The sequence below is a fragment of the Syngnathus leptorhynchus genome, chromosome 19 (assembly GCF_054491065.1).
Source record: "Syngnathus leptorhynchus isolate UIUO chromosome 19, UIUO_Slep, whole genome shotgun sequence".
Taxonomy (NCBI): Eukaryota; Metazoa; Chordata; class Actinopteri; order Syngnathiformes; family Syngnathidae; genus Syngnathus; species Syngnathus leptorhynchus.
In genome coordinates, this window is record NC_141213.1 from 7,331,833 (window position 1) to 7,352,530 (window position 20,698).

Here is a 20,698-nt window from a genome sequence, read left to right on the forward strand (position 1 = left end):
TTTCAAAACAATCGGAGAGATGATCGTTGAACATACGCCAGCATGAAATCCGTTCGAAATCGACATTAGTTTACTTTGAAAGCGTTCCCGGAAGCGACCTTGTTTATCAATGGTCGCTTGAGGAGCATTTAGAGCGTCCAAGTGAGCCCGACTCTTTAAAGCTGTGTGCAAGTCACATGGGCTCGCATCTTTTTGACGCGTCACCTTTCACCACTTTGTACTACTTTGTTGCTTACTTTCAATTGCTGCTAAGCAGACACGATGTAATTTTCCTTTTGTTTGGCTTTTATTTTTGATACCATGACAGAGGAGAGTAGAAGCGAACACAGAAGTGAGAGCGGGAAGGATTTGGACAAGCAGCTCCGCTTGCGAGTGTGCGTCCTCAACGAGCTTTTGAAGACGGAACGGGATTATGTCGCCACCCTGGAGTTCCTCTCGGTGAGTTGGACTTGAAAATATGGGCCAAAGGAAGTGTTTACACGCATGTTGTGACAAGTTGGCTGCCGTGTACGACGAGGTATCACGGTGCACTTTGCAGGTGCTTCGCTCATCAAGTCAGCATCAGTGGAGCTTGAAATGCAGTGAAATAACAACAAAATAAAAAGAGATAGCTCTATTTGAAAAAAACAACAACAACATCCACGATAGTTGTACTAAGTTCATTCTGTTTCCTTTTTTCAATCACTTTTTGGTTCTTTTATCACAAACAGGGTGTCAACATCCACGAGTTGAGAAAAAAATTTTGACAAGACAAAAGACACACATCCCCGTATGTAAACAACAACAACACTTGGGGTGCGCATGGTATCAACAAGTTTGGAAAGGCTCCTATTATTATTTTAACTGAGCCAAAATGTCAGCAAATGCGCTAAAGTGTGCTTTGCAGTGATCCACAGCATCCTCATATGTGACCAAAAAACACTTGGAGGTGCGTATATTGTACACACGTTTGGGAATCTCTTATTTTCTCCGTCTATTGAAAGCGCTTTTCTGCAGCCTTGTGCTTTAGATTGTCCATATGTGACGTGTGCACCCGTGAAAAGAACTGTGGAACTGTGCTATGATACAATCATTATTTACACGCATTTATATTGTGTGATCCTTCTTCTGCACACCCACAATTTGTTAAGACACATCATCTTTTGAGTCCCATAATAGGGCCAGATTTTGTTGCATTTTTTTCTTCCTGTAAATCGTTTTTCCAATGTTTTTTCTCCTCCATTTTGTTTGTTAAGCAATACTTTTGAAGAATACTGAACACTTTGAATTGCAATCGCAATATTAGGCAGGAAAAAAGACACCATAGAAGGCTCAGTCTTCTTTTGTATTGCTATCTCAGGCCCACATGTTTCTAATGGAGCTCATATTTGGGACTAGTGGGGATGGGGTGGATCGCAATCTGGCCTTTCTTAGAAGAGCCATCAGAGAGTGTGTGTAATGATGTGCGTTTGCAAACGTGTGTGTGTGTGTGTGTGTCCTCCGCCTCCTCGCTCCGTTTTATCTCCACCAGAATTCATTTGGGGGGGATTGGCTGCTCCGTTACAAGGCGAGTCTGTTCTGGCCGGAAACGCCGGTGCCGGATGCGTCCAGACGAGAATCTATATAAAAAGGGCTTGCGCTTAACCGGCCGGGGCTGGCAGATGCTCAGGGAAATGAGTGCGGAAGGAGATTCAGAAATGTTGGAGTCGGGATATTTTCCCCACACCATTAAGTACCGATTATTTGAAGTGGGGAGATTTTTGGGCCTGAAACAGGTGAATTCAATTCTTAGTCATTCCAAATTTAGGGGCCACTGTAGTTTGTTGGTATATTTGCTTTTTTTTCTGGTGAGGAGGGGGCAACCCCTCATTGTTCCACAGCATTTCCGAAATCTCTGAGGAATTCCTCCCACAGGAAGTGCCCTTTCCAAAACCAGTTCCACAGAGCCTCCTGGCCAGCGTCCACTCTCTGTGACCCACCCTGCACTTTTGCCTTTCACCTCCTTGAGCAACCCTACACACACACTTGTGTCCAAGATCAAAACAGGGATATTAAAATTGAGCCTACTCTACGCTAGGACTTCATGAGTGACTTTTCCACATCACATTTGAATGTATCGGGTACTCGTTGAGAGCGCCGATGCGAGCCACCGATACTAAATGCACAACAAAATCTGACATGCAGTAAATCCTCCCTGACAGCAGCAACAAAATGCGATTGTTCAAAAAAAAGTTTTCTATAAATAAATAAATACGAGCTGTATCGGTGCTCGGTAATGATGATCAAAACCCCAAGAGGTGGAAGTGGAGCTTTTAAAAATGTTCACAGGGGGGCCGGAACCTTTATCTTTTTTCGTGCACAAAAATAGCTGGCGGAAAATCCTGGTGGTACTAAAAAAGGTTACGAGAGATGTCCCAAATAGGTTTGGATGTTACATAAAGACTAATTATAACTGGAGACAGTGGGCGCTTGTGTTTATACTTGGCGGAATGAGCTAGAAAAAAAAAAAGACATTACGTAAACATTGTGCGTTGCAGGCCTTTGCCATTGTCATGTATGACATGAAAATAATGAGTATGGCGAGGTTTATGTGAGGCGTTTAAGCGCTCCCTTAGCTGCCCGTTTTCCTTGGCCTGACTACAAAGCGCAGTTGGCATGGGTTGATTTGCTTTTCACAAACACAGCCTTGATGTGAAATTAAATAAGACCCAAAAGCCTCCTGATGCTCTGGCAGCCATCTGTTGCCAGGCAGATTTTGTCATCTGTAGTAATGGCCTGTGAAGGGATGGAGACCTAAAAAAAAAAAAAAAATATATATATATATATATATATATATATATATATATATATATATATATATATATATATATATATATATATATATATATATATATATATATATTCATGTCTTGAAACAATTTATTCAAGAGTTTCAGGTGCTTGGCTTAAAAGACCATCCAGCGCTTCCCGGCCATTTTTTGTCTTCTTTTGTCTCAGAGAGAATTTGTCAAGCAGGGTTTCCTTCCTTCTTTCTTTCTTTCTTTCTTTCTTTCTTTCTTTCTTTCTTTCTTTCTTTCTTTCTTTCTTTCTTTCTTTCTTTCTTTCTTTCTTTCTTTCTTTCTTTCTTTCTTTCTTTCTTTCTTTCTTTCTTTCTTTCTTTCTTTCTTTCTTTCTTTCTTTCTTTCCTTCCTTCCTTCCTGGCCCTGCCCATCTTTTACATTGTGCTGCACGCTTCCTGCTTCAAGCAAGGAGCGGAGAAATCCACGTTGAGCTCAGAGGAGCACAACCGCACACTCTCTTCATTTGGATTTGAAAGTCAAGCACAGTTGCTTCTTTGAAAGTGTCAACGCTGGGTCGGAAGAGCGTCACCGATGATGTGCTACTCGGGATTCAGACAACCTGGATCCATTGTCGGGGTTCAGAAAAGTGGCGGATGCAAACAATCGGCGCTTTGCTTCGCCGCTAGTGAATAAAAAAAGTCAATTAAAAGCACAACGCAATTAGGCAAATGAAGTGTATATTTATGGGCCGTCCTGAAAATGGGCTCGGATTCACAGTCGGCCCGGGTCCATAAATCCAATGAGTCAGCTTGCCGTCTTGGATGTCTTCCAGGGTTTCACTTTTAACCAAATGAGCTTTGCTGTTTTTCCTCAAAAGGAGCATGTTTTCTTTCCCCTCCCTCGGACTTTATTCCAGAAATAACATACACTGTGAATTCATTTCATAATGATGATGATAGCGAGCAGGGACCAGCAGTAAACTTCAAAAACGTCTCGCATGCTTAGTAGTACTGTTTATTTTAAAAATCAAATACATTTTACTATATATAGATGTATATTATATCTATTTTGATGAGGATAAATGTGATTTGACATTTTCTTCTGGCCATTGTTTGACGCTAGCAGGAAGCGGACCTTCCGCCGCTCGGGCCCTGTCGAGGGCCGTGTACTCCTCCGTGTTTGTACATATTAGACTTGCTAATGGCATGCTAGTGTCGGAGAGTTCCGAAGCGAGGCGAGGTTGGCCGCGGAATGCTAATCTGCCAATTGGAGTGCAACAAAGAGCCTGAAGTAGCCTCCTTTTTTGCCCCCCCCCCAAAAAAAAAACCCCAAATTCCATCACTCGCTGTTTGAGTTTTCCTCTGAAGTGTTTTTCTGTAATCAACTGACACGATTGCTTGTTTTTCCCAAAAGTGAATTCAATTCAAGTTTGTTATCATAGATATGCAGTATTTATAGTTTTTAAAACATCTTTTGTTTTCAATTTGAGTTGTAATGACGTCAACCTATTTTCCTCTTCCAGGTGTTCCTGCATCGACTGAACCAATACGCTGCCACCAAAATGGACAAAAACATCACGGAGGAAACGGTCAAAGTGAGGAGACTTTAATCAACCCATTTTCCGGGGGGAAAAAAAATCAATACAACAAATTTGACAGGGCAGGGCTCTTGAAAATGCCAGCGCTCTCTCCATTTGGAGGATTGAATTTCTCCTCTTGATGTTTTCAATGAGCAGATTAAAGCGGGCATGACAAAGCCGCGTGCTTGAGTTTTGCTTCGCCATCTTGATCCCAGACTCTTTCTTCATTGACTCCTCTCAGATGTTGTTCTCCAACATTGGGGACATCTTGACGGTGCACAAAGACTTCCTGTCCATGGTGGAGGAGCTGCTGCAGCCCGACCTGCACGCTCACCATGTCGTCGGACGCTGTTTTTTGCACTTTGTGAGCGCTGACTCTCTGAGTCCCCAAAAAACAATCAGATGTACAACATTTGCGTTGACTTTGCAGAGGCGGCGTTTCCAGATTTACGACGAATACTGCGGAAATCACGAGAAGGCGCAACGGCTGCTGCTGGAGCTCAACAAGATCCGCAGCGTCCGTACGTGCTTGCTGGTGGGTGAGAGGACAAAGTGGCACGTGATGTGCTTTGTTCTTGAATATTTTGGCGTGTCATGATGAAGGAAGGTTTTGACAGCAACACGGGTTTTGGTGTCCATTGTGCAGCCGTGCGTGAACGTTGAGTAACCACTGCCGTGTCAGAACATTAACAAGCCGTTGTGTTGCGTTTGAGTGAGCCAGACAGCTGATGAGCGTGGGAGGACTTCCACTTCCTGCCGCGCTCCGGGAGACTTCCACAAGGGGAGCGTCACAGAGGCGGAAGGAAAAGTTGGATTCCCCTCTCAGCTAGGTTTGTGTCTCATGCAGAACTGCATGTTGCTGGGAGGGCGGAAGAACACCGAAGTGCCGCTGGAGGGCTACCTGCTGGCTCCCATTCAGAGGATCTGCAAGTACCCCTTGCTGCTCCGAGTGAGTTTCAGCAAATTCCAAATGGTATTCTGCAAAAATCAATCAGCTCCGGCCGGCTGTGAGGTTTCGCTTCGTACCTGTCCAGGGTTTGTCCAAACGCATGCGCACGTGTAAGACGAATGAGGTCATTTGACACCGCCGGGATGCTGTCAGGTCTTGTCTTGTGGAAATGGGAGTTTAACACAAAAATACAATCAAACTCCCTCCCCTGTCTTTGTCAGGAGCTCCTTAAGCGGACGCCCAAGAAGCACGAAGACTATGCGGCGGTGCAGGAATCGCTGCAGGTGATGAAGGCCGTGTGCTCCGGCATCAACGAAGCCAAGCGGCAGATGGAAAAACTGGAGCTCCTGGAAGAGTGGCAGTCGCACATCGAAGGCTGGGAGGTGTGTTTCAACATCTGTGAATAGTGGCGCAAAAAAAAGGCGGTGGGCGCCTGCCTCCAGATGCCACATTTGTCACTTCAAATAACTTTTCACTGTTTGGTCATCCACATCTTAGCTTATTATTTCTGGCGGGAAGAGGAAATGAGAAATGAGACGAAATGATGCTTTTATGGTCTGCTTTGCTTTTATGACGGAAGGAATGACGGTGCCATCAAAATAACTAAACAGCTGTTGGAACGCTTGTCAGGGCGCGAGCTCATTAAACACGTGCACTGTGGATAGAAAAAGTCTACCCCCCCTCCGTTGAAATGTCAGCTTTCGGCGATTCTCAAAATTATACAGATTTCATGACTTTTCAAATCCAGATTTTTGAAATGAAAAAAAATAAAATAAATCTGCTTCCTTTTGAAAGGACCAAACATGAAGATAGAACATGGAATAATAGCGTGCCAATGCTAATTTGAGCAAAGTGCGTGTTTAAGGGAGCGTCTGGTCCTACAAAATGACTTGAACATCTGCTTGGCCTTATTGGATGTTAAAAAGACTTGCGTGGCGCTACGGTTATTTTTAGCTGCCAATCAAACGTGGCACGCCAACTCACCCGGGAACAGGCAAGGTGAGGGAAAAGACGTTTTCCTGATTCCGTATAACACGCACACGCACACACACACAGGATGTTATTCTATGGACACCAATTGAAGAGGAAGCGGTGTGTGTGTGTGTTTTTTTTGTTGTTTTTTTTCTCACCCCAGAGATTGGACCGGAAAGGCCGGCCGGGCGGGCCTTTGTAATCTCCACTCTTCCCCATGTGTGAATATTCAATATTCCAAAGTCTGTTTAACACGTGTGTCGTCAGGGTTCCAATATTACCGACACGTGCACGGAGATGCTCATGCACGGCGTCCTGCTGAAGATCTCCGCCGGCAACGTGCAGGAGAGGATCTTCTTCCTGTTTGACAAGCTCCTGGTCTACTGCAAGAAGAAAAACAGGTGACTGGCTTCCAGTCTGCTCTTGTTCATGTTGTTGACTTCTTTTCCCGCGTGGTCTGGTACAAAAGCTGTTACTGGCCATTTCTGTTGTCTCCCAAGACGTTTGAAAAACAGCAAAGCCACCACGGAGGCTCCTCGCTACCTGTTCAGAGGCAGAATCAACACGGAAGTGATGGAAGTGGAGAACGTGGACGACGGAACAGGTCTCTTATTTGATTTTAGTAGAAGCCCTTCATTTCCCAAACTGGCTTTCTCTCTATGATGGACGCGGCAGGCATCTTGTGGGTGTCCTGCCAACACCGCAGGCGGGATAACATATCATGAAGACAGTTTTTTGCTTTCTGCCAAGCGCACACTTGCTGTCAGAGGTTGATAAAATGACCTTGAGCTATTTTCAAAATAACGCCAGACGCATACTGCTGATGTTTGCCATGCTCGGATGGACCACACACGGTCCCGGTGGTCAATAACTAACCCCCCCGCCCCCTTGCAGCCGACTACCACAGCTCCGGCAACATCGTCAACAACGGCTGGAAGATCCACAACACGGCCAAGAACAAGTGGTTTGTGTGTATGGCCAAGACGGCGGAGGAGAAGCACGAGTGGCTGGAGGCCATCATGAAGGAGCGGGAACGTCGCAAAGGTACGTCACAAGATCCAGCTGTCCCAATACATTTGCCCACATGCTATGTATGCGTGTGCCTCCGTAGGTCTGACGCTGGGCATGGAGCAGGACACGTGGCTGATGGTGTCCGAGAAGGGGGAGAAGCTCTACCAGCTGATGAGCCGAGGACACCTCATCAAAGACCGCAAACGCAAGCTCAGCACTTTTCCAAAGTGCTTCCTTGGAAGGTGAGATTCCCCAAATCTGCCGATAAGTCAGCTGATAACAGGGCCAATGGAACAAGCTTCCAAAATAACAACGACAGCTTACTTCACAAGCTAACATTGAGTGTTAGCGTTGGCAAGCGTCCCTCATCAGTGCACATTGTTTTTCCGCCAGCTTGCAGGACGACGTGGTCGTTGCTCATTCTCAAACCGCCGTGCCGTGTAAATTCTGCCGCAGCTATGTCCTTTCTTAAAAATAACTGCGGTGTTATTGTAGCGCCGCCGTTATTACCGGTCATCACTCCAAACACTTGGAATTTGTCATGTTTGAAATAACCTTTAACCACACGTGGGAAAATGCATCATTCCTTCATGCTACAACTATTTCTTTCCATCTTTTGTGAGTCCAGAAGGTTATTGGCTAATTGGTTAGCCACCATCTGCTTGTCACTTTAGTAGAGACTTGTGCTTTTTACTTTGACAAGTTGACAAAACATACGCCGGTGCCATTTATGTTCCTGAGGGCATGAGAACGTCCTTGCATCTTCTCTTCCTTCACGGTTTACAATCGGACATGATTGTGGAGCCGGCCAAGCGCTCGAGAAGAGCGTCGTGTTTGTTTGGCTGGTGCGGTCAGACGAGGAACGCCAAGGATGAAATCACGGCAGAACGAAGCCATCAGATTAGCCGGCGTGTTTGTCGTCGCGCCACTCGTGCAGGATTTCACATCCATCCAATCTTTATTTCTGTCTCTCTTCAGTGAGTTTGTATCCTGGCTGATGGAAATGGGCGAGACGGGCAACCCGGAGGAGGGCGTCCACCTCGGTCAGGCCCTGCTGGAGAATGGCATCATCCACCACGGTCGCTCACCGCAGCTTCTGCCCCTGGCAAATCCAACCAAATGAGCAACTATTGCTCCAGTCTACATTTTCTTGTCAAACGTAGCGCATGTTGCTGACGCGAACCTCCAACCGGCACGCTCCAATTGACTCGCGCATTTAACGAGGCGTCGCACGGACGGAGGCCATTGCGATTGTTTCTGTCGGGGATTATTATGAGCATTCATTTCGTGTTTGAGTGGCACGCTTCCTGTGTGTTTAGCTCATGAGGCTCAAGCTGCAATGTGTTTCTTCAGCGTCTCTTACACACTCAGCGGCCCTTTATTGCTTCCTCGGAGGAAAATGAGCGTGTGGGAAAAACAACATCATATCCATCTCTAAAAGTTTGATTTCCTTTTTCAGTTACCGACAAGCACCAGTTCAAAGCCGAGCCAGTCTTGTATCGCTTTCGCTACGACGACGGCACCTACCATCCCAGGAGCGACATGCACGACGTCATATCCAAGGTAACCCGCCCGATGATTGGAAAAGGAAGAGTTTGATGAAAATGAAGCGGCTTGGTTTTCATCTGGTTTGCAGGGCGTTCGCCTCTTCTGTCGGCTTCACAGCCTCTTCACTCCCGTCATCAGGTGAATTCAATTCGACAGCGTTCGAATGCTGACGTTTGACATACTACTATGTATTGTAGCACTCCCATTTTATAACACACACACTTACACAGACAGAAGCACTCCTGAAAATCTTTCCTCGGCCTATGCGCCAACTCATCCCCAAAGCATTGCGGAAATGCTCTTTTCTGAGAAGCCTTCTAATCGAGAATTACAGTAATCCGGCCTCAGGGGGTCACAAAACAAGCATGTCCGATCTACCGTCAGAAGAAAATGACGAGATTTATCCTTGGCCTGAAATCGGTCGGTCGAGTAGTTTTGGGAGCGATCCTGCCGACGACCAAACAAACGACTATCCTGTAATAGGCCATTTTCTCTTTGCACAGCAAATTGCCAACAACCTCTTTTTTTTTCCCCGCCCCCCTCAGCCTGTTTCCTCGCACTGGACATATGGGTGCTCACCAGACCGCAGTTTGCCCCCCATTTATCACTGGTGACAGGCTCTCCTATTCAGCGGGCCAGGGCACGGGAGGGTGGGGGGGGGGGACGCTTTTGGCTGGCTCGTCCCAGATGCATCGAGTTACATAACACAATAAGCAGCAATCTCCTCATGAGTGTGGTGCAAAGTCATAGCAGTTGTACTGGATTTTTCCCGGGGGGCTGTAACTTGGCCCTTGCGCCAAGGGGGGGGGGCCCGTTGTTCATGGGAAAGTCACGGCTCTGTTTGTGTCTCTGGCAACACTGAGGAGGGGGAGGGGTGTGTGCTGAGGGTACCCCCGGGACCAAACACTGCTGGGGCCCTCGCTCGCTCGCTCACTCACTCATACTGGAATGTTGTTTTCCTGTCGCCAATTGTCCAGAACGTGGACTCATTTACCACCATGACATCCATCCACTTTTATTTCTGGTCATTTATTATCAGGATTATACAGCATTAGTGCTGATGTCGTCCTTCAGTTTGTCCAGCACAAAAGGAAGAAGGAGAAAATGATTCCGTTTGGCTGTAAAAAGTTGTGTTTCATCCATTCACAGAGACAAGGATTACCACTTGAGGACGTACAAATCGGTGGTGATGGCCAACAAGCTTATCGATTGGCTTATAGCCCAGGTACAGCTTCTCTTGTTTTTATTGAGCAAAATGGCTTTTAGTGGGCGAATAAGAAGACGTCTGTTGTGTTTCTCGCAGGGCGACTGCAGAACAAGAGAGGAGGCGCTGATTTTGGGAGTCGAGCTATGCGACAATGGATTCATGCATCACGGTAAATAAAGCGCTCCTCGGAGTTACAGTCGGACCTCCTGGAAACGTGTCGGACGGTTCTACCACATCCTTTCTCTCAACATGAGCATTTTTGCATTCATCAATCAGTGCTGGAGAAGAGCGAATTCAAGGACGAGCCGCTGCTCTTTCGCTTCTTTGCCGACGAGGAGATGGAGGGCTCCAACACCAAACACAAGCCGGTGAAGCATGACCTGAAGATAGTGGAGAACGTCATCTCCAAGTGTCTCCTGGTGAGCGAGGGCATCCCGACTTGCCGCCACACTCCAGGCTTTGTGACGCTGAGCCACTGAGCTTTTTCTTCTTTCAGATAAGACCCAGTGACGCAGGCTACGGATTCACGCTGGAGGAGAGGAACAGGCTGCCCATCATCAAGTCGGTGGAGAAGGGCTCACCTGCAGAGGTGAGAGCACAAATGAGTGCAGATGAAGCATTGTGGAAACTCAACGTGATGGCCTTCTAAGATGGCCGGCCTGGAGGTGGGGAAGAAGCTGTTTGCCATCAACGGAGACCTGGTGTTTCTCAGGCCTTTCTCGGAAGTGGCCCTTCTCCTCAGGCGGTGTTTCCTCAGCAAGGGGCCGCTCCGGGTCCTGGTCAGCACCAAGCCCAGGGAGTATGTCTGATTTTTACGTCTTGTGATTTCAACAACAGGCTGAAAGAAGGAGCGCTTGGCTGGACAAAAAAAAACTTTGATTGGCTTAAATCGTGACGGTTTTCAATTCCAATTTGAACACAAACGGTGCAGCAACACAAGCAGGTCAATGATATCCTAATACTTTCAATTCTTATTTCTAATTCCAGGACTGTGAAGATTCCCGACTCGGTGGACGGTTTGGGTTTCCAGATTCGCGGTTTCGGCCCCTCCGTGGTTCACGCCGTCGGAAGAGGTAAAATAAAAGGACGCGTTGCGTAATCTGCCACGTTGTGCTCATCTAAGCTAACGCAGCATGTTAGGAAGGCCGTCGAGGTTGGTACGCAAGGTTTTTTGTCTTGTCAATCACGTCCCTCCAGATAAACAACTTCCCTCCTCTCCAACCTTCCTCATCGTACAGGATGCGGAACACGTTTACTTTTCTATGTTGACCATCTCCTTCCCCGCCAGGTACGGTGGCGGCCATGGCCGGGCTGCACCCGGGTCAGTGCATCATCAAGGTGAACGGCATCAATGTAAGCAAGGAGAGCCACGCCAGCGTCATCGCTCACGTGACGGCGTGCCGCAAGTACAGGCGACCCTCACAGGTATAAAAAAAAAATCAAAATCAAAAAGTTGGATCGGCCACATGACAACAAAACATGAAGATGCTACAGAAACAATGTTAGTGGTTGAAAAGTATGAAGAGAGACATTCTGATTTGAGTCTGGCTTCTTGGGATTTTTCAAGCACGATACATACATACATACATACATATGGTGGATATTAAATCAAGACATATGGGAACCGACCGCCCTGCTTGCCCAAGCACAGAGCAAAGCATGTCAACCTTGGCCAGAAAGACACTTTGGGGTTTTGGGTGTGGGCAGAGCAGAGCAGAGCAGAGCAGAGCAGACGCACCACCGTGACATGCCAATAGTGTTTGTACGGTCAAATGGAACCAGAGCTATTTGGACAAGAGATGAAAATCTTTCTCCTCTTGGCCAATGTAGCAAGATACAATCAAGTGGGTGTATAACAACAGCGAGAGCGCCCACGAGGACAACCAGAGGAGCAACCGCAAGGCCACCCTGGAGGACAACGCCGACGTCTTTGAGTGCAAAGTTGAAGGTGTTTATTATACCCCGGACAAAAACGCTTTGCAGTTAGCATTAGCAGTAACAATGTGCTGTGTCTCAGAGGCCATGGACAAGTTCAACACCATCGCCATCATGGACGGCAACAAGGAGCACGTGAGCCTCACGGTGGACAACGTGCACCTGGAGTACGGCGTGGCGTACGACTACGACAGCACGGCCGGCATCAAGTGTCACGTCTTGGAGAAGATGCTGGAGCCCAAAGGCTTCTTCAGCCTCACTGCCAAGGTATTGGCTTCATTGAATGAAGCAACACGTGCAAAGACGCCTTCAACGTGCACCTGCGTAGATCCTGGAAGCTCTGGCGCATAACGACGACACGCTGGTGCGGACGTGCGGTAAGCTGACTTCCGGCGGTGACGTCGTGCCCGAGGAGCTGCGGACGCCATTTGATGCGCTGTGCGCCGAGAGGGTGGAGCACATCAACCGACGCATCACCAACTATAGAAAGGTGACTCTCCAAAATATTCAACCTCATAAAGAAATATGCCGTGTCCCAATATTTTTGTCCATATAATACAATGCCGTATGTCTGTAGACATAAAAAGGACTCTGAGTTGAAACTGGTCTTGCATTAATTACCAGTCATTTTATAAATAGCACAGCCACAAGCAGGCCTCTTTTATGTAACATGTCACATTCCTTCTCAAGAACACGGAAAGGGGGAGTGGGGGTGAGGGGGGGGGGCAAGGAATGTCAGCAGGGAAGGAAATGACACAAGGGCAGGCCTGAAATTGGACTTGCGGTCCTCACGTCGTCCATCACGATCACATCAATGATCCGTATTAGTAGCTTCATTCTAATAGCATGAAAACAACAAGAAACCTTCTCAGTGTGTCCTTTGTGTTGCATCATTCCAATTTCCTTGAAGCGACTCAATGTGAGAACAATTACGACCACGTCCATCTGTCTGTGATTCCCATCATAAGAAAGCTATTTTTCAATCATGAATTCCTTCCGGTGGAGCTGTAATGTTCTGCAACTGCTTCAATTTTGTTGTGTTTGCAGTTTGCCCGAGTGCTGAAGAACAGGGCCTGGCCTACCTTCAAGCAGGCCAAGGGCAAGGTGTCCCCCCTGCACAGCAGCGACTTTTGCCCCACCAATTGTCACGTCAACACCATGGAGGTGTCCTACCCCAAGACCACCGCCTCCCTGGGAAGCTCCTTCGGGGTGCAGCTGGACAACCGCAAGAGCACGCCGGAGAAAGGCGGGCGATATGCTGCTGAGCAGGGTGAGGAGGCTTCATGGACAACGTGTATCAATAAAGTCTGTTCATAAATGCTTTTACAGCGGTGTGTTTGCTAGCTGGCTACTTCCTGGTTCATAGAGGAAGGGTGTCAGGGCTGAAGCAATTTTTGACTACGATCGTGCTTCCGCTGTTCCTCCAGGTAAGCTGAGCCCCATGGTCCACATCCAACACACCATCACCTCCATGGCGGCCCCCTTGGGACACAGCCTGGGTCGCACCGAGGGCCACGGCCTGCGCTTCCTGCTCCGAGAGGACCACCTCCTCACCCTGGACGCTTACCAGAAGCTCCTGGACAAGCTGGACACCGTCGTCAAGGAGACGGAGACGCACGGCGGACATATTCACCAGTGAGTTGCGTCGCCCCGTAGTAAACAACGCTAGGCTTTGATCCGACCTTGGTCACCTTCCGCCTCAGCCGTCCCTTCGGGTCTGGATTAGCCAATTGCAGGGTTCATAGGGCGTTTCCGTGGAATGCCACTCTACTACGAGTGGGCCCCAATGAGGGTGTCTCTCCCTGCAAGGAGAAGAGAAGATCATTTAGTTGTAATCATCTACTCAGCCTCCTATCGTCCATCACGTACCCGCCGGCGACGGAGGCCAAGAGCCCGGAGAGTTTCGTATCGGCCGAGAGCGACAACGACAAGGGCGAGCGAAACGGGAAGAAAGTGTGCTTCAACGTGGCGGGGGACGAGCAGGAAGACTCGGGCCACGACACCATCAGCAACCGGGACTCGTACAGGTAAGGAAGACATTGTCAGTAAATCCTTTGCGCTTCCACTAGAGGGAGCCCACGTAGCACACTTCAATATAGTTCATCTTTTCAATCTTCTAACAAACATGTTGTCCTTTTACTTCCTCGCCCCCCGCCCGATGACAGTGACTGTAACAGTAACAGGAATTCCATCGCCTCCTTCACCAGCATCTGTAGCAGCCATTGCAGCTCCTACGTCCACAGCGACGAGATGGACTCGGGTTCGGGCTGCCAGCCAAAGCGCCATCCTCATTCATGAACCACACCCGACACGAAACCCGGCTTATGTCATTTCAGGCGAAGAGGTGGCATCCAGCGTGTGGCTGTCTCATGAACAGCAGAAGAAGCTTCACAGCTTCCTGGAGCACCTTTTCACCCAGGTGAGAAGAGAGAGAGCTTGTCCATCATGAGAGACAGACATTTTCTCCTCAACTCTCCCCCAGGTGGACTCCATCACCAGCATGCTGCGAGGAGCACTGGTGGCACGGGCTTTCGAGCAAACCAAGTGCTTCACGCCCGGGAGAGGCTTTCAAGGTTCGGGAAACACCTAAATGCTAAGCTAACGTACAGCTACTTATGTATATCACTTTGGATTTTGTGTGTCAGAGTTTGAGCAAGAGATGGAAGCCGAGATGAACTCGGCCAAGAGCTTGCGTCTCCACGTCAAGCAGGATCCGTGGAACCTTCCCGCTAGCGTCCAGACGCTCACGCAAACCGTGGCAAAGTTTGTGGAAGGTGGGATTGATTTATTGGCGCAAGCTGCCTTCAAAGTCTTCCATGAAGCGCAATTTAGCCATTTGTTGTATTTTCTTGCAGAGGTGAAGACGAGGCTGCTCTTAGTGCTGCTGCAGTATACAGGTTGGTCTCCTCGCCGTCTCGTCTGCCCACCAACAGAAAAAAAGCGAAATGTGTAACTTGGCGTCCAAAAGGCACATTTGATTGGACTTTATGGCGCGTAATTAAACAATTCAAAAGTCCTCATAAAGCCAGCGGCGGGCAGGCGGGCAGAATTCAAAAGCGCATCAGTCTAACGGCGCAATAAAACGCAGACGCTCCCTAACAGGATGTTTCTTTGCATTTCTAACGCCCACGGACCACAAATGGCGGCGATGCTCAGATGGCCCCCACTGACATTGCTTTTGTCCAATTGAACGTGTTCCCTCCAGATTCTGAGATCCAGTTGCGTCGAGATATGGTCTTTTGTCAGTCGCTGGTGGCTGCCGTCTGCGCCTTCTCTGAGCACCTGCTAGCTGTTCTCAATCAGGTCTCAAGTTTTTTATATATATATATATATATATATATATATATATATATATATATATATATATATATATATATATATATATGTATATATATATATATATGTATATATGTATGTATGTATTTTTTTTTTAAGCTGGATTTATTTACCCAACACTGTTTGACTGGTATTTCTTATGAACAGTGATTTTGTATTTTTGTCTCTGTGTGCAGTTCCACTGTGCAGGCAATGAGTCAGAGTTGAAGCAGGACCCCCAGGACCTGCAGGAGGTTCAAGAGGCCAGCAAACGATGGTTGGAGCAGATTGCCAGTGTAGGGTTGCTCTTCCACTTCCAATCGCTTCTTTCGCCTAACCTGGTGAGAAGGCCAGCGACTGGAAAAATAAAAGTGGCAAAAATATGCAACAACTGAGGAATTCATATGCAAATTCAGGCCGTCCGTCTTTGTTTTTTAGAGCGACGAGCAGGCCATGCTGGAGGACACTCAGGTGGCGCTGGTGGATCTGGAGAAAGTCACCTTCTACTTCCAGCACTTTGAAGGAGAACCCCGAGTGGCCAGTATGTACACATCCATCAACTTTTTTTTTTTTCTTCTTCTTCCCCAGTTGTTGGACTTGTGAGACTCAGCTTGGGAAGTTTATGATGTTCTCTTGTTTCCAGACATGCCCGTGTGGTACCACGTGGAGGGCACCAGGCAGCAGCTGAAGGTTTTCCTCCAACTAGAGAATTTTTACTTCTCTCAATTGCCAGCCCGGCTGAGAGCCGGCGGCGGTGTCAAAATCCATCCCGTGCTCTTCACGCAAGGTACGCTAGGTTTTTTTTTTTTTGGGAAAGGTTTCCAATTTTCAACACACCATCACTGTCCAGCATTGGAGAGCATGGAGGGCTACTACTACAGAGACAATGTGTCAGTGGAGGAGTACCAGGCCCAGATCAACGCCACCTCGTTGGACAAAGTCAAGCAGTACTACAAGAGGCTGAGGTCGTTCAAAACGTGCATGCCTTAAATATTTCCCCACCCAGCAAACAATTTACGCTCTTGTCATTCTTCATTCTTTGAAGCACTCGATCCAAAGCTAGGAAGATAACAGAAAGCTCCATGAAATCTAGCCCAAGCCCATTGAATTAATTGCAGAGCTGTAACTTCATCGGCGCCGTCGTGCATCCGCCGGATTTATGGTCTCGGCATCCCGCGCGAGACAAAACATGGATTTATTGGCTTTTAATTTGTGCCAAATGTTGTCCCTGTCATTGGAGATCATCAATTGACATGCCTTGAATGGCAGCGGCTAATCTACAAAAAAAGCATCCCAATCTTCATGGGCCAAAATAGGAAGTTGACACCCAAATAAAAGCGGCAGCCGTTCAAAGGTCAAAAAAAGGTCTGAAAGGTCCAGACTATCCATCGCTACCAATGTCAGAGAATCTAGAGAAGCGCCAATTCGGTGGTCTTTCGTGGAGCTAGCGTACAAAGTACGGACAGCTAACAAAGTCATCGCTCACTCGTGTAAATTAGCCTGCTCGTTAACCACGACACTGACCGTCCGGAAGACGTGTTCTCGTCATTGTCGGTCTGAGCGGCGAGGCCGTCTTGAAGCAATTACACGGGCCGTTATCCCGCCCCTGGCCAGGAAACTGATTTATGGGATGCTAACCGGCAGCTCTCGTTGGCGCGCTCCCGTACGACCGCGACGCTTTCGTACAAATCCCGATCCGAGTGGAAAGCACCAACCCTGAAAAGTCTCCCGCTATTCTCCGGTCCTGTTCACACGTGACGTACGTCATTATGACTTGAAGTCAAAGCCCGTGTGATTCTATTACACCCACTGTCGCTATTCTTAGCCGGCTAGTGGATTACGCACATTTTAATGGAGTCTCACTCTGCTGAGTTTGCATCTATAACACCAATTTGTGTTACTCCGTCTTCTCTCCCAGGGCTTTCTACATGGATCGGTCCAACATGCCGCCCAGTTCTGCACCCAAAGCTGCTCTCATAGATAAGGTAAAATGTTCATCGATCGCCTGTCGGTATTATGCTATCGTAATGGACACTGGGTGGGCTCGCACAACGGTCTACGTGTTGCGCCACCGTTTGTGTTCCGATAGCTTGACTTCTGCCACTACCGACGTCCATCAATGATATCTTTTTTTGTTCGCATTAAGCTAGTGGGGGCAAGTCTCACAGGCGTTGTTGTCTGCAGCTGATGCGTCCCCTGAACGCGGTGGACGAGCTCCGCCGTCTGCTGGAGAGCTTCCTCCGCTGCCGCCGCGCCGCCGCCTGCCAGTACACCGCCTGCGGGGCGTCCGGGGTAGGCCTGCTGACGGTGGCCTCGGAGCTGTGCTCGCGCCTGGGGGCCGCCCACGTGGTCATGTGCAACAACGGCGTTCACCGGTGAGTGCGTCGCCATTAGCATTGGCCCGACTGCTGCCTTGAGTGCCCCGCCCCCAGCCCTGCTGCCCTGCCCTGCCATGGCCTGCCCTGCCTTTTGATGGCCACGTCTACCTCTCTCTCACTTTGATGCCGCCTAATTGGGCCCACTGGTACTTCCATGCTTGGCTTCCCTCCACAGTCTCCACAGTCGCAGTACTGTTGAATAAAACATAGATATATAAATGGCACATATGACGATTGTCTTGGAATTCACCTTTCCATTTGAGTCAAGGTCACACAAACAAACCCACGTGAGCTTAATAAAGTGTCCAAAAGTTTCCATTCGCGATCAGACCGGCGTGACTTGATCATCAGTCAAATGCCGCAATGGGCCGCGTGCGTGCGTGTGCGTGCCAGCCAGCCAGACAGAAAGATATGGATAGTGTCATCGCGGCGGCCGAGGAGGAAGATGAAAGCCGGGCGGCGGTGACAAACGATGGGGATATTTCCGTCCCGCCGCCCAATTGAGAAACGGCGGCGGCTCAGCTCGGGGCAAATTAGCGATGGCCGGATATAGCGCTGGATTGACTGTGAGAGGACCAACTTTGTATTTAATTCCTTCCTGTTTGATTCCAGACAAAACTTAGGGCAGGGAAAGGCGGCAGAATATTTGGATCTCCATTTGTTAGTGCAATCTATGATTTGAACTCCTTGACGAATGGCTTTCACGCTCCCAGCATGTGTCGTGACTTTGTTTTGAAAACTGGAGTCCCCGGTTTCCAATCTCTCGCACCCCTCCCTCGGGTGAGCCAGTCAACAAGCACGACAGGCTCTGTGCCCATTTTGGACACTTCTATTTGCAGTGAAGAGACTCGCAATCGATAAACCAGCGTGACTTGTTCATGCCGAAAGGTCACCCGCTCGCTCGCTCTCTTTGCGTTGCCGTTACGCGTACTTGTCATTGATGTATATGTGCTTGTGTTTCAGTGTGTCAACACACACTCGCATGCACGCACGTAATGACTCACCAACTGTTTTCCCCACTTCAAACATTTTGGGAACGAATGCAAATCCCAGCCCAAGAGCCACAACAGATGCGCTGACAAGCGCTTCCTCAAGATGTTATGTTGTGGAAAGCAAAAAAGTACTTTTTTCTTCTTGCTTTCCTTTTTTTTTTCCACAGCTGCACTCTGAGCGTGACATTGGAGCAGGCCATCCTCTTAGCCCGCAACCACGGGCTGCCGCCTCGCTGCATTCTGCAGGCCACCGACGTCATGAGGAAACAGGTAACGCCATCGCGCCGCACAAATATTGACATTGCGTTTTGTCCGTGGCTTGGCCAAAATTGCCCAATGCCAGCCGTTGTCCAAACATAACAAATGCGCTTTGTTGACATGAGCCTTGAAAATGAAAAGCTCACGGCGGATGTCACAAAGATGTAAAGATGGCGCTAAAGGTCACCTTCATATCCATGCCACATATTGCTTTTACTTGTTCAAAATGTTGTTTTTCAAATCCAATGGAATTGTTTTCAATGTGCATGCCAGGCCACGAGTTGGCAGTGTAACAATCTGGTACAGGTCATTGGTAATTGGGACGGTGGATATGTCAGTTGATCACTTAGTAGGTTGGGCTGTAATTCCGCCCTTGGCCTCAAGAGGTCGCCAAAGGGTCCTCATATCAGTAATCCGCTCAAAGATAACAAGAACAGAAAGCATCAAGCCACCTCTTACAATGGAGTCTGAAGACATTTTCAAGAGGCAGCTCACATTTTCTTGCGTTATCTCCCGCCATCCTTTCATTGGCGTTAGCGGCCATCTTTGTCTGCCGCCGGCTGTGATGGCAATGGAATAATTGCTGATGCTATCCTGCTATCAGTAGAATGTCGCCGTGACCGCTCGCGCGCCTTCTCTCGCTCTCGCTCTCTCGCTTGTAATTTCATTGTGTGTATGTGTGTGTGTGGTTATTATTTTTTTGTGTGTGTCAGCTCAACTTTCAAAATAAAGCTGCAGTGTGCGGGGCGCACCAGTGTGTGCGGCGCACCAGTGTGTGCTGACTACAGGAGCGTTAGCCTCTTGATTTTCCTGACTGGCCAAAATGCTAATTAGAACAAGAACACGTAAACACCATTCATCTGGAAAAGTCCTTACGACTCCATTTTATGAAACACGGGAAGAAAAAGCAAACTTTTTTGCTCGTCGTCTCTTCTCAGGGTGCCCGAGTTCAGAACTCCGCCAAGAATCTCGGGGTGAGGGATCGGACGCCGTCGTCTGTGCCGAGGTGAAATAGGCGACAAAAGATGTGCAAACAAACTCTGTGTGCGCAATCTCTTGAAAAAGTCACGTCACTTCATCTGTCCTCAGGTTGTACAAGCTGTGCCAGCCTCCGCCCCCTGATGGCGACCCGTAATGTATGGCATATATGAAGACCCATTTTTTTTTTTTTTTTTACACAGCATACAAATATGCCCAGCCTTTCGTGTAAATAGAATTTTTCAAAAGCATACTAATATTTTTATAATGTTTGCAACCTGTGTTTTGAACAACTCCACTCTTTATATGTTTATTGTAAATATACATTTTTATGATGATTATTTCCAATCGTATGTTTTTTTTCAACTGCATTCCTCAGGTTTCAGCCACATAGATTGCATATTAGCACCGATGGTAGCTCGCGACTATGCAAACTGTAAGCGGCACCAATAAGCTAGGTTTGTTTTGTTTCCCCAATATAGTATGATACAATACACTAAAACCCTGTCTACGTGTAAAAAATATTCCTATCCGAGAATGAAATATTGTCGGTTTTTGTTGCATGGTATGTTAGAGGTTTTTATCTTATCTTTTTGATTGTATTAAAAGAGGTCCTGGTTTTCTATTTGAATAGCATGCATCCATTGATTTTGAGTCAGTTGAACAGCATTTTACACTGTATGAAGATTCCATACTTGACTGTTGAAGGTTTTACCTGAGCCAAGTCTATGGTAAGTAATGTTTGGAGTATCCGGCGCATCAACAGGTTGAGCTATGTGATCCATTAGAGTCAACTGCCGCCGAGTGGCTTAGAATC

At 47.9% G+C, this 20,698-nt stretch overlaps 1 protein-coding gene across 2 annotated transcripts; it reads left to right on the forward strand.

Annotated features, from left to right (window-relative positions):
• Positions 1 to 154: 154 nt before the first annotated feature.
• prex2 (phosphatidylinositol-3,4,5-trisphosphate-dependent Rac exchange factor 2) lies at positions 155 to 20,405 on the forward strand. Of its 2 annotated transcripts, none has more exons than XM_085939257.1 (41): positions 155 to 438; positions 4,282 to 4,353; positions 4,580 to 4,702; positions 4,769 to 4,873; positions 5,186 to 5,287; positions 5,509 to 5,670; positions 6,527 to 6,660; positions 6,760 to 6,863; positions 7,154 to 7,303; positions 7,371 to 7,512; positions 8,249 to 8,349; positions 8,730 to 8,833; positions 8,907 to 8,956; positions 9,968 to 10,043; positions 10,122 to 10,194; positions 10,302 to 10,444; positions 10,522 to 10,614; positions 10,676 to 10,824; positions 11,013 to 11,098; positions 11,314 to 11,450; positions 11,856 to 11,973; positions 12,043 to 12,227; positions 12,289 to 12,450; positions 13,008 to 13,230; positions 13,388 to 13,595; positions 13,808 to 13,987; positions 14,126 to 14,220; positions 14,297 to 14,379; positions 14,443 to 14,533; positions 14,606 to 14,734; positions 14,816 to 14,857; positions 15,166 to 15,263; positions 15,473 to 15,616; positions 15,714 to 15,816; positions 15,919 to 16,062; positions 16,126 to 16,252; positions 17,194 to 17,260; positions 17,460 to 17,650; positions 18,813 to 18,915; positions 19,842 to 19,909; positions 19,993 to 20,405. In XM_085939257.1, the coding sequence occupies exons 1-41, from the start codon at positions 301 to 303 to the stop codon at positions 20,036 to 20,038; spliced, it is 4,851 nt and encodes a 1,616-aa protein (XP_085795383.1). In that variant the 5' UTR covers positions 155 to 300; the 3' UTR covers positions 20,039 to 20,405. The 2 variants fall into 2 exon arrangements, with proteins under 2 accessions (XP_085795383.1, XP_085795385.1); XM_085939259.1 differs by having other exon boundaries at positions 16,126 to 16,240.
• Positions 20,406 to 20,698: the final 293 nt, after the last annotated feature.